At 47.3% G+C, this 14,275-nt stretch overlaps 1 protein-coding gene across 2 annotated transcripts in view; it reads left to right on the top strand.

Annotated features, from left to right (window-relative positions):
* FBXO47 (F-box protein 47) overlaps positions 1-14,275 on the top strand; it is a 33,835-nt gene that overhangs the window by 9,655 nt on the left and 9,905 nt on the right. For both annotated transcript variants that reach the window (XM_076065425.1, XM_032949292.2), the window contains exons 8-9: positions 1,049-1,191; positions 1,745-1,901. In XM_076065425.1, the coding sequence (XP_075921540.1) occupies positions 1,049-1,191; positions 1,745-1,901 (300 nt within the window). The remainder of the gene's footprint in view (positions 1-1,048; positions 1,192-1,744; positions 1,902-14,275) is intronic.

Below are 14,275 nucleotides of genomic sequence, written 5' to 3'. Positions count from 1 at the left end.
GATTATGTATAGCGATGTTGGGACGTGCGGCTCCGCTAAGTGTTTCGTGCGATGGGTCTGTGGCGGTGGCGACGGTGTTTTTTGTGCTCATGCTTTATTTGTACACCAAAGCCACACTGAGCGTCAAGACTCTTCTTCAGGAGGGTCCTTGTTTTGGGATGTTTGGTCAATTCCATTATTGTCCTGTGTGGTTTTTTTTACTTGGGAGGAAACCTGAGTACCCAGAGAAAATCACATACATATTGGATAACACTGAGAAATCTGTGCAGCTGGGACAACAGCCTATGTGCTGTACCACAATCATATTTTGTATGGTGTTGATTTGATCAGCAACGCGTATATGTTCATGTCAAGGTCGGTGAGTAAGCCAGTGGATGGCTATTTCAGTAGCCTGGTGAATATTTGAAATGCTGATGGCAAATAATCGAAGCAGCCGGTCGTGTTCCTCTGTAGTCCTCGGTGTGAGATTGATGACCGCAGTTTCTAAATTTTCCAATCGTATGAAAGATAGCCGAATCTACCGTGCAATGTGTACCACGATCCATTTAGGATGGATCTAAAAATAGACAAGACCTATTTAATTTTAAATAACATTTAATGCCTTCATTGATTCTACTTGCTGCTGGATCAAAATCATATATTTTTTTGGTCATGAACAAACCCTTGACTGTTTCCTTGTTATTTTGATTACCCACAATCTGCCATTGATTCTTGTACTTGCTGTACTACCAATTCTGCTGTACAGCCATACTGCCCATGTAGCTTCGGCTGGATCAGGGGCAAATGACCGAGTAAGAAAACTAGGTGATAGTAGGCCTTGGACGTTGGACAGTTGAAAAAAAAACTTAAGCCGACGCCAACCACTTTTATGACAAAGAGCAGTCCTGACGTTGCCTGAGTGGCTGGCCGAGGTCGGGAGTTCGTTTGAACGTAGAGGTCACGCAAGGCGACGGTCATTGACGTCATCGAAAACGACTTCAGCCGACGTCGCCAGCAGGCTCTAGCCACCGGTATTCCCCCACCCACCCTCTCTCCCACGCCCATGCAGTGTTACCAAACAAATGGAACGCGGAGAATTTTGCCCGATTCCTCATTCTGTGCGGGGAGAGGGTCTGCACCATGATGCTGAGCAGCAGAGCCGTGAACCGACACTTCCCACAGCTCGCCAGGCTCGTCGTCTTCATGTCAGTCGTGAGTCGCGCGGAGGCCACTGGGCGTGGGCGGGCAAGTTGGCACTCGGGTAGGTCGGTAAGGTAGAGCATCTTTATTTGTTTGTAACCGGGCTTTAGCTCATTGAAGTATGTCACAATCATTCAAAAGAAATGTAGAAAAAGCTGAAGAGTGTGCAAAGGGGCATGGAGAGATGCATCCTTGGAATTACACAGAGACAGCCAGCGGCCCCTGTATGTATGATTAGAGAACATACGCAAGTTATATTGAAATATTGACTGTTAAAAAAAGTGAGCTTGGGCAGGACATGTAGTTAGAAGGGATGATGGCCGCTGGTCGAGACGAACTGCAGAGTCGCAGGTAAATGAAGGAGCATGCATGCGAGATTTTGCAGTGCAGGGATGAGGTGGTGAAATCAGTTCATGTACAGGCCCTCGAGGGATTTAAAATGGTAGGTTTGTTGTAAACGACTTGGAAAGACCTTCATTTAGCAGTGAATTGATCAATTAATGATGATGCAACTTCCAATAGATGTGAGGCGAGCCAGTCCCTTGCTGGTGTGTGTGTGGTGCAGGTATGTGAGAAGGACGGCTACAGGATGGCCTGGCTGGTGAACACCGTGAAGAAAATCTGCTGCTCCACTGTCAACCAGTCAGACGTGCAGCAGCTGCTGCTCAGCATCGTTCGCATCTACAAGGAGGTCATCGTGCAGCTCATCCACTCGTTAACGGGTCAGACTCATCACCTCATACACACATTGTCACTTGCATGCAAATTCATCATCATTGTTGTTATTATATTGTTATTGTCATCGTTATCGTCATCATTCCTTCATCAACTGCATGGACCTGGAGTGTTATCCTTTCGTGTGCATGGTGAGTTTTCTCTGGGTGCTCTGGTTTCTTCCCATATGAAGCAAAGCAGTCGTTATTGTCAAGGGAATTGAGACTAACATCCTGATGCAGGACCCTCCTGAAAAAGAGTCGTCAGATTCAATCAAGCTTTTGCAGATGGCATTGTGAAGCGGTTGCGCAATGGTTAGCTCACTGCGCCATGAGACTAACGAACCTGAGTTTGATTCCTGGCCACGGCGAACATCAGAGGCGAGTGATACCTTCACCGGTCCTGGGCCCACCCACTTCACCTACCCACAATGACGAGCGCGGTGAAATATGGTCAGATAACGTCAATGATCACCTAAAAGCAGACTGACAAATGTCTGAACGTTATTATTATCATTACTTATTATTAATATTTATTTTCACCCCTGTTTTTCCCCTGACCCCCTTATCTTGTGAAATTATAATCCGCTCAACAAGGTGAATGGGGGCGGGAGCCGTGTGGGAGCCAGGGGCAGGATTTGGTGGTGATGATTATTATTACAAAGCCATCATTATTGGCCCAGCTATTAATAGGCGACGTCTGCAAGTAAGCCTGGGGGTCAGGGTGCTGAGTGTGCTTAAGCTCTTGTGTTAGACAACATCCCTCTCCTCTGGGGGGGCAGGGGAGGGGAGGGGTTGGGGTAGTTGGTGCGGGGGAGGGGAGATGGGATGAAGGGTTGAGTGGTGGTGGAGGGGGTGAGTTGGGGGGAGGGGGACAACACTTCGCTCAAAACTCACAGCCGCACGCTGCAATAACCCTTAACCCTTTCATGTTCCTCATTGTGCAATAAAAAAAACAATTTCTGCGAGATAATTCCGTATTATTTCTGTTCACATATACACGATTTTAAACATGTACCGTATTAGCGTCATTATACATAATCCGATTCTGATTTAGCCGAGTGAATGTTAATCGCGCGTAATTTGATTCATGCATTAATTTGCTTTATTTACTCAGTGCCTGGGACAGGAAAAGACAGCACGTCTAATTCTCGCAGTGCTGTTGCGTCCATGCGTTCGTGCGCGTGTATGTGTGTGTGTGTGCGCACGTGTTGAATTTTTTTTTGCCACCCATTCCCACCGCCTTTCCGTGCGGCAACGCGTTGGCAGAGTCCCGGGAGGGTTGCTTGGAAGAAATGTGCATTTCACCTCGCAATGAGGACATTTTAATTTAGGAATCCCCCCACCCACCATCCAACCATCCCCAAAATACTCCCCTCCTGCCACCACCACCACCCCCCTCTAAAGCGCCCAATGCCTATTACATCATACACTCCTGCGTGCCAAGCCGTACCGCTCCCGACGCATTGTGTGAACGACAGAAGCACTAATCCGTCCAGATGTACACCCTCTAGAGCAGCGGGGAGACGTGTGGGGGCGCAGTGCGGGTCAGGACAAAAGGCTTGCTTTGTGGGGGGATATAGAGTGAGGGGGGGGAGAGGATTGGTGGAGGGTTTAGTGTGGGCAGTGGGGTGTTGAGGTGGCACTGTGAAGGATCATGATGATCGAGCAATAATGATGGAGTAATTGGTGACGATGTAAGGAATGACAATAAAGGTGAAGTTATATGGTGATACGAATGTTAATTCGGGTTGGATGATGATGAGTGGACGACATTGATAAACTTTGATGATGATGACGAATTTATTCCATAATGATCAGGATAGAGAGCGTGATGATTTAGTAATGATCATAAAGATAAGATGGATTGAGGATGATTCATGACAACTAATGATGATCATTCGATGATGTTGATTCAATGACGATTAAGAACGTGACTAAGACAATTATGATAATGATCATGATCGCGATGACAAAGACTAAGACGATGATAAAGACATGGACAGACGAAGGGAGTGTGTGAACGGAGTGGGTCAAGGGAGCTGTAATCTTTAATGCCTGCCTTGTCGATCGAAGCCCTAATCTGTTATTGTGTCGATGGAGGACTTAAAGGCTGTGAACGATTTAAGTGCCGGTTCACATAAAGTAGCAGCCACCTCTCCCCACACAGCCCCTGTAGTATCGGGCTATGCGTCTCGGCTTTATTGTAAGGCTATATTCTGCCGCCTTTGAAGTCTGCCTTATGGAGGCCAGGTCAGCAAACGCGAAGTGCAAAGGATTGATGATGAAAGTGCCCTTATCTATGTTCACAGGTGGATGGGATAGAGTAGGTGGCAAATATAACAAGGATCCACAGACAACGTGAGAATGATAAAATAAACAGATGGACAGGTGGAGGGATAAAGATAAAGATCCCCTTATAGCCATACAGACTATGGGGCAAGTGCTGTTTGCGACCACCTATGAAGGCTAACACGACACACTTGCACAGATACACAGACATATATACAGATATACGCAGGCAAACGAAGCGCGCTGACCACTAAGCTACAGCTCTACCCTATTAAGACCGTATGGCACACGAGGGGGTTGGTTTAACCATCACTACTGCACATATACATTTTCACACATACACACTCATACACATACTTGCATAAATACATAAAAAACTCACATCCACAGCTACACACACAAACATGCAGACAAGTGCATACACAGCCTCACGCACAAACCCACAAAGACAAATATCCCCCTCCATAGACTTAACAGACTGTTGGGGCAAGTGCTGTTTGCGAGTAGTACCTATGAAGGCCGGTATGGTAGACGAGGGGATGGGTGGCCGGCACCACGCCCGGCCGCCTTTGTTTCCCCAGTGGCAACGTTTACACACTGCAGCAGGTACTCATTTGAGGCCGATTCGTCCTAATAGAGGCTCAGGAGGGGTTCAGATGATCGTCACTGGTGTTGGCCGTGAACTCGGGTGTCCAGGTTCGGAGCACAGCGCACTAACCGTTGTGTCACCATTCCACACACACTGACATACGTGACTTTAATAGGTATGGTACAAAGTATCACACTTTACACCATTTACGAATGTTTTTCCACTTTCGAAACCACACGTCAAATAACATAGCGTCGGGCTTCAGCGAGTGAGTTTCTGGGCGAATGAGTGGGTAGTTTAATAAGTGAGTGGTCCACTGAATGACCGAATGGCTCGGTAGATGTATGGATGAGTTAGCGAGTGCATGGCTCAACTGAACGACTGAGCGATTCGTCCAGTGTGTGAGTGTGTGGCTCAGCATATGACTGAGTGATTGCGCGAGTGAGTGGCTCCCTAAATGACTGACTGAGTGCTTCAGCGAGCGAACGAGCGCACAGCCGAGCAGTGCTTGCCGCCGTCATTATCGGACCGGCTGTGCCCGTCGGAGCGGAAGGCAGCAAAAAAAACCCCGGCGCTCTCGCATGGGAACCTGAGCTCCCGCCATAAATTACCTTGTCACCGTTGCTCCGCGCGATCCACGTATAAGCAATATATAAATTACGGGGCTTGGCGGGACCTAATGGATGATTTCCTGGCCGACTGTCATGGTGTGGTAGGAGGCGCGCACTCCCACTGCCCGCCTGTGTCTTCATCACCGCCCGCCTCCCCTCCTTTGTCTGGGCAGGGGTTGGTGGGGAGTTGCCGGTGGGGGGGGCAGAGAACGGCTAATGGGCAGTTAATGATGAGCTGTAATGTGGGAACGGGACAGGAAAGGCAGTTACCAATGCCGCTTAATTAATATCATGTCAAATTAAGCCTGAGGCACTTGATTAATAATTGAACTGTCAGCCCGCACAGCGATTTTCCTTTTAATGAATGCGTCTCATATCTCTGATGAGTCGCATCTGAATAATTTTTTTGCGTCTTTTCTTTTCCCCCACACTTTTCATTGTCTCTTTTGCTCCCGTTTTACTTTTTTTTCACGCGTTTTTCTTGCTGCGCTCAGAGCTTTTCACTTAATGATGCCGGTCTAAGGCTGTGGAATTTTGTTTACGTTGGTTAGCGAGGGTTCACAACACTGCTAAGTGATCGCACGCACCCTTAAATGAGGACACAAACTCAAAAATAAACAGCTCTTATCTTGTAGCTGCACACGTAAGGTGCTAAAAATATATATATCTGAACTTCAACTGCAATGTTTCAGATGAATTACCCTCATATCATAGCCCACCACAGCAAGGATGAATGATCACGATTCCATAAAAAAAACTATTCTTTTAAAAATAAATAGTGAATTTAGTGGTCGCTAGTGGCTGCCAGGGAATCACTTGAACGCTATGCATACAGAAGCGCCATGAATCCAAATTGGAACATACACTCATCTAAAAACATACTCTTGCACACGTGATTTGATACATGCATTGTGAGGTTAAGCATCAATATTAATAATTGCATCGCTGGACGTTGACACTCAAATTAATGGAAACTGCCTGAAAATTCCATGCGGATTGCTGGAATTTTAAACACGTAAAAATTCAACAAGTCAGCATGAATATTTTAATTGTCCCTGAACCCACTTAAAATGTTATTAGAGTGTGCGGTGTTTCCCAGGCTGAGTTCGAAGATTCGTTCATCATCATACTCAGCTATGATGAAACCACTGTTGGATGAAGACCTCCCCAAGCTGCCACCATCTCTCACAGTCCTGTAATCTAACAATCCATCCAGTACCTGCACACGAGCCGATTTCATTGGGGGCACGTTCCCGTTCCCTCCTACGGGTTGCTACTCCGTCGTTAGTCTTAAGTAGCGACCATCATCTATTTCTCTCGTCGTGTCCTGCCCAACCCCACTTACTTTTCTTCACAGTAAAAGCTTCGTTAAATGAGCCAAAGGGACTTTAAAATCAGTCTTGGAGAGATTGTATGGGGGGTGATGGGCAGTGGACTTTCCGTTCCACCTATGTTTATGACCTATTTAACATTTGTATGGGCGCTCCAAAGAGTTAACACCATAAACAGTCGGCTATTTTTGCCGCTGCCACTGCTGCTGTATATCTTTCAACATCAGATTCCATGTTGGTTTGCTGGGTTAGGCGTTTGCTAGGCTAGGCGTTTGCTAAGCAGGTATACGGGGGGACAGGTGTTATGGGCCAGATTTCGTTTTTAATAGTGCGTGACTTTTGCTATAAATTATTCCTAGGGCTCTATTTCTCACTCAATATTTTCGAAGTCACTGATAGGCTGGAATAGACCTAGGCACGAAACCATAGGGAGGTCGGGACATGGTCTAAATAAGGAAGACATTTTGTGATGATTCGCCATGATCATGCAAATTTGGAGCACCTGGACATGTATATATTTTGTATCCAATTACTAAAAAATAACTCTTCCTAATTTTCTGGTTGACCTCAATAATTAGCAAATCGTGAAGGCATTTTGTTTCGGCTGTTTTTGTCAAGACATGTCTGTCCCATTGTTATTTTTGCAAAAAAAATATCAGACTGAAGTAACCTACGACAACACGTGAAAGGGGCCTTCATTGTTTTGGCAAAAACATTTTTAGTGAAAATCTGCCACCGCAACGTTGCTCGCGAATGCACGAGGCGGACATGGGGACATCACGCCATGGTAACCCGCCGAACTAGCCAAGATATCTTACAGCACAGCTGAAAAAAATGTATATAAACAACATCGTTGAGAAACAAAAAGGCACTTGAAACATATTGTAAAACAGAAGGTCAAAACAGTAACAAATTTTCTGTTCTTTCCTTTTGAAAACCCGGGGACGGCAAGTCGACTTGCAGGGCCGTTCGCTGCCAAAGTTAGCTGGTTTCGTCCGGCCCTTCGCCCCAGCCTCACAGTGGTGGCCTCTGTTTGCGGCTGGCAGGGTCTGGTGAGGCATGGCCACTCAGCCCAGCTCCTGCCAAGGACCACTCTCATGCAGCCCTTGGTAGTGGTGGCAGCTGCCCTTAATCTTAAATAAAGGGGGGGGGGGGGGTGGTGGCTCACAACAAATCCTAGGGCGGCCGGCTGGGACTCTGAAGGAGTGTAACAACAACAAAAAACAACAACAAAACACAACTGGTAAATTAGGGCCTTTATTTATGGGTTTAAAAGGCTCTATACACAGGCAGGCCCCATGCAATTTAGACTGTGAACAGCGAGGCCACAATGAGGCTTTGTACATTAGGAGTGCCTTTCCGCTCCGCGTTGATATATGTGCGAGAATGTAAAGTGGAGCACTACTAAGAACGTATGAACAGGCCGCCGCGGTACAACGGAGGCTAAAGATGTCATCGTCTGGTTAAAACAACCACAGCTTTTCCTGAGGCAATGAATAATTAATTTGTTTAAAATATACATGTGCCTTGCTTATAGGCGTACAGAAAGCGTAAAGCGGGGTTTGTCGTGAGGCCGTTTCGCTTCACGTGCCTTTACGGTTTATTAATAATGAAAGATTCCGCTGTTATTATCGCTGCAGTAACCTCACGTTCAACCCATCGCGAGTTGTAAATGTTTAAATGAACTCCGAACCCGTGTAAAGTCGCCGATTTCTATAACATTTTCGGGTCACAGTTGGAACGGGTCATTGAGCGCGTTGCCGGCTTTTAAGGGTAATTTATTCCCCATCCGAAAGCACGATTATTTTTCCTCCGCTCACGGTAATTTATGGTTGCTGTGCCTCTTGTGCGAACGTCATATGAAGTGATTTTAATTAAAATGAGAATAGTGTAGCGTACACAAAAAGGCCGTTTAAAACTTAATAGATTAACAGACCATTCGGCCAAGTATACATTAATGGTCTGTTTCACCAAGTAAAAATTAAATTGAAGAAAATAGATTTTAGTCAATCAGTCTATGGGCTTTTCAGCAGCAAATGATTAAGCAGGCAAATAGTGTGCTATCTTTGACTTTCTGAGTCTCATCAGCAGAGTGTGGCCTGCTAAACATAACATGATGAAATAGACTCTCGTAAAAAATGCATTCGTACTACCGAAAATGTACCGTGACAAGTGGATAATAAACGTCGTAAGCTTAATTGTCTTTTATTTTAGTCCTTGAGAATTCACTGAAACGAAAAGTGAAAGAACAAAAACTTGAAAGATTTCGTAGAAAGAACATGTAAAGGTGTAAGTATGAAATGACAGTGAGAGACAGGAAGAGGGAGACATGGATTAGAAAACATATACGCAGGATTCAGACATCGTATACATTGCTCAGAAAAGCAAGTGGGCTTCGGCATGACGCATTGCTAAGGATGATCGTCGGTGGTCGAGAATAATGATGGAGTGGCAACCAATGAAGGGGACATGCCTGAGAGGACATCGGCCGGGAAAAGAAACAGTCAAAGTTGTTATGAGGATGGGCTATTGCCCGACAAGTCGCTTGTGAATTTTTTTTTTTTAAGGCAGTGTTATTGACAAATGTGTTGAGTTGTTTTGTTCATTGTGCTTTGCTTGTGCACCACTGCCAACGCAGCAGCATCACCAAATAATTTGTTAAAAGAAACGGTGAGTTCAGCTCTAGTGCAGGAGCTCGATTTAATGTTGCATTGCAGGACCACCAGACATAGTGGCGGCTTGGCAGGCCTTCATCCAGCAGTAGACAGAACGTAGCTGCTGCTTATGACGATGATGATGAGTGAACAGAGACGATAGGTATCATACTCTTGGTTCTTTCGGTAAAGTCACGTAGGTAAAGAAAATATCAAAGTAAATGAATTAAATCACGACGTTTCGATTGCAACACAAGCAATCATCATCAGGTGTGAAAATCGCAGCTAAAAATCTAGAACGATACGTATCTCTAGCAATGGACACCTTGGATAAACTTGGAGCAATTGGTGAGTGTGTTTTTAGCTGGCAACAGGCTTAGAGTTGTTGTTGTTGTTGACTTAGTGGCTGAAAACTAGACTGGAAAAGACACCTGCTTTTCACGGTGGCAAATGGTGGTCGAGTCGAACGTCGGAGTGTCACCTTAAGGAGGGTAACACACCGGTGAGGCCGTGGAGACGGAGCGACGTAATCACCTTGTGTGCAGGAGCTATATGGATTGTTGCATCGTGAGACCATTAAAGATATAAGCGCAACGTTTAACAATAAATATATTATGATGTTGTGAAAGCATCGAGCAGATAATCACATGATGCAATCATCCATGTAGCTCCTTTTGCCCGTCTCTTTCGCACCGTATGTAACCAAACGTGCTAATGGGATGTGCGGGAAATCTATTAGCCTATACGGTATGCAGCGGAAAGCTATTTTAAGTAAACTTGGTAATTTTTCCTACTTTCCCGCGTCTGTCGCCTCACCGTCCACGAACGAATGGGTGTCACTGCAGGGTTTGGATTCCTCTGCAGAGGGCGCCATCAGCACTCTTGAGTCGTCTTCCACCACCGCCAAGGCCGTGCCCCCCCCCCCCAGCCCCTGTAGTGGATTTCATATCCCAGCCGGGCTAAGTGCACGGGCGTGAGGAAGTGAGATCGTATTCCGACCGCATAAAATTTGGACCTCGGGGTAAGAATACTTCCTATGGGGGGCTGGGGTCAAAATACTATCAAAGTACCCTATCACACAAGGGCGATCAGAGAGAGAATGAGAGGGTGGGATGACTGGGAGATAAGGCAGGTAGTTGAGGAACCTCTTCCTTAATGAGGGCCGAATAGGACTCTCAAGTACCTTTGGTGAGATACACATTAACACGCAGCTTAGTCACTTCGATCAATGCAAGAGTCCCTTGAAGTGACTGAAGTGGCTTAGCTCAGACTTTGGAGGTCTGAGTGTCTGCGACCTTCCCACCGGCTAACGAGATCTAGCAGAAGGAAGCGATGCCCAGTTGTGGTGGCATCAACGACATTCATCTCTTGGCATACTCATCTGAAGAGGTCGTCATCATCATCAGCAGCAGCCATGATCAATCCACTGTTGGATTAAGGCCTTCTCAAGCTGTCCCCATCTCCTTTAATGTAATAATCCACAGAGTGCATACGACCCGATTCCGTCGCTCCATCTCCGCGGTTGATGAGAATAGGCCACCACTTTGTAAATCACTCGACTTGGCCAAGTAAAGACCGTGGTACCTGTAAAGGTATGCCATCTCTATTGGTACAGGTACAGCCATTTATGTCAATCCACTGCTGGATGAGGTCGTCCCGACACCACACGTGGTTTGCGGGGGGTTATTTGACCATACTTCACCGCGCTGGTCACTTCAGGTTGGTGATGGTAGGGATTATTTGTATGCACTACCTTCTGCTGGCTCTCAGCCCACAGTGTCTGCCAATTGTAGTCACCCATCCAAACACCATTAAGGCTTAAACCTACTTAGCTTCCGTGTAATTCTATCACAGACAAACGGGACATTCTACGTACGTATGATTCACACATTCATATATCCCGACTTGAGTTCATACACGTGACCGATCAATTGTGCCATTGCTGCCCCTCCAAATACTTTACCCACCCCCTGCATAGCCGAACACAGGTTTCTGGGGCAAGTGCCGTTATCGAGCGCCTATGAAAGGAAGGCCATCACGCACGAATAAACAACAAGGCACGTAACTCATTTAAAGTGGTGTCGCTGCACAGGATCATCAGGATACCCCTGCCTCTGTCCTCTGAGAACCTCCCTCGCCCTCCTGTTTTGAAACATTTTCTCGCTGCCCCCACCACCCCCGGTGAAAGATGCATGGCCTGCGGATGTGAGGAGAAGGGTTCAACTGCGACGTGCGGGCACAGCAACGTAGATTACGGGTCCTTATACACACAGCAGCAGATACTCATTTAAGGCCGAGTCGACCTAGGGGAGGCCCGTAGACCCGTTGGGATATGGCAGTGAGCGAGAATCGAGCTCCGAGTTTGCAGCGCGGCGCACTATGCCACAACATTGCTTGCCACCACTTACACAGATACAACCTCGTACACAAACACTCGGATACACACACACGCACTCCAACTCTCACCACGTACAATCGCGAGTGCACACACATTAATGCAGTCTCACAAAGACAATCGCACACACAATCTCTCTCACACACACTCTATCGCACGGACGCACACAGTTTCTAGCAGACGCACAACCTCACACTGACACAATCTCTCACACAGACACCACCAGCAGTGTTACAACCAATATTTCTAGCTCGCAATCTGTCTCTCACACGCACAAGCCCTCTCTCACACACACAGACACAATCTCACTCGCACACACAGACACGAGTTTTCCCCCATACACGCACGAATACCATGAAGGCAAAGACCCTCCGATAGCCTTAACAGACTGTTGGGGCAAGTGCTGTTAGTGAGTACCTATGAAGACCGGCACGGCACACTAGGGGGTGGGTGGCCAGCACCTCGCCCGACCGCCTTTGTCTCTCCAGTGGCGATGTTTACACGCTGCACCAGGTACGCATTTGAGGCTGAGTCGACCTCGGGGAGGCCCAGGACCGGTTCAGATAATCGTCACCGGTGTTTGTCGTGAGCGGGAATCGAACTCGGCTAGCCAGGTTTGTAGCGCAAACCGCACGCAACACAGCGCCGGCCGCTCGCCCGTGTTGAGACCGCCGTTCACTGAATCCCGTGCACGCATCTCTCTCTCTCAACTCTCGATCTCCACCCCCCCACGCCTCCGTGACACCCCGACCCCCTTCTTCCTTCTCTTCAAGCGCCCGCCGCGGATGTTCGAGACGAGTGAAGTAAAAAACGTAATTAAGAGCAGGGACCGCGCCTAGCGCGGTGAGCGCGCTGAATTAGCCAGCAGTTAAGATTTAGCGGGTTTCGGAATGTTAATCATTTTAAACGCATTCCTTGGAGCCAGAAGATTAGCTCCTTCGCTGGATTGTAATTCCATTTTAAGTGTGTGTTGCGCCGACTCCACTAAAGAGCTGATATAATGGCGAGTCGTGCAGGGGCGTCGCTGCGCTCGCTTGCGCTGGCTACAGTTTATTTAATTTCATTACTTTTCCGCGCGTGCGTTTGTGTAGGTGTGTATTTCTCTGGGGCGATAGTGTAGGGTGGTGAGCGCACCGAATCCTGTGGATACGCGCGTTAGATTCCCGCCCACGGCTAACGTGGCGGGTTCCGGGTTTATCTTCCTTCTGTCAACTCAGCCTTATACAGGACACGACTACCTGATGCGGGGCTGTAAACTTTAAAATGTGGGAGGGAGAGAGACGAAGACGGCCGGGCGTGGTGCTAACCACACCACACCACTACATCGTGCGCCCTGCCGATCTTCATAGGTGCTCGCTGCTAGCATCACTTTTCCTGACCGGTCGACAAGGCTATCCGGGGGATCTTTGCCTTGTCGTGTGTATATATGTGCGAGTGAGTGTTCAACCATGCATTATCTTCATCATCCTCCTCCCTCCACATGCACCCGCCCCACGCGTTCGGAGAGTTTTATTATTATTATATGTATGTGTGCGCGCGCGCATGCGGTGGGGAAGTCACTCGGCAATTAATGAGGCACTTGACCTTCTGCGGGCGATCAAAGGCGGACGAAATTGTTAAAATAATGTGAGCGGGACGGGATGACGGCGGGCGACCACGCTTCCTGCCCCCCCCCCCTTCGTCTCCCCCCCCCACCTCGTCTCCCCCGCGTCTCCCCCCCTCGCCTCGCCTGCCCGCTTGCTCCCAATTTAGACAAAGATAACCGCGTGGCGAGTCGTTAGGGTGATCGTTGTTGGTTGAATTAACACGTCTGCAAGCCGCTCGCTTAATGCTGTTTGTTATATATTTGTCTTGTAACTATTTATATTGTAGATGCTGCATACACGTGCATAGGCACGTAGCGAGTTATTTAGCGAGCGGATTTGCTATTCAGTAGTGTCACCGTTGTGTTCGTTATTCGCAATCGACATCATCGTACAAACTAACATGTTTAATCACTATCAACATTAATTCCAATTTCATCCTTATTACCGTCGCTTAAACCATTTTGAATCAACACCACAATATAAACTAACACTACCCCCAGGCATCATCGTCGTTATCGTGGACACTATTTATTACACATCTTTCGTTTTTATAAATGATTGGCTGTAGTCAATAGTAACTTTCAGCTATTGCCAATGGCTATGCGCTAACCACCGCGCCACCACGCCTCCCTCCTCCGGGCATAGTGACTGCTTTGTACATCGGCTGAGAATCAGGTCGGAAACGTCTTATGTTATTTTACGAGTGGGAATTAAAACAATACAGAATAATTTCACGTGCGTTATGTGTGCGAGAGGAGGGGGAGCGATGGCGCAGTGATTAGCGCAATGCACGACGATCCCAGCGAGCCGAGTTCGACTCCCGAGCACAGCCAACATCGCTTATGAATATATGAACCGGCACTGGGCCACCCCTATGTCGACTCAGCTATAATTGAGTACTCATTGCGGTGTGTAAAATAATTGG

The sequence above is a fragment of the Petromyzon marinus genome, chromosome 7 (assembly GCF_048934315.1).
Source record: "Petromyzon marinus isolate PM22_M1 ecotype Great Lakes invasive population chromosome 7, UKy_Petmar_22M1.pri1.0, whole genome shotgun sequence".
NCBI lineage: Eukaryota > Metazoa > Chordata > Hyperoartia > Petromyzontiformes > Petromyzontidae > Petromyzon > Petromyzon marinus.
Note: the sequence above shows the minus strand (reverse complement) of the source record. Positions and strands in the feature narration are given on the sequence as shown.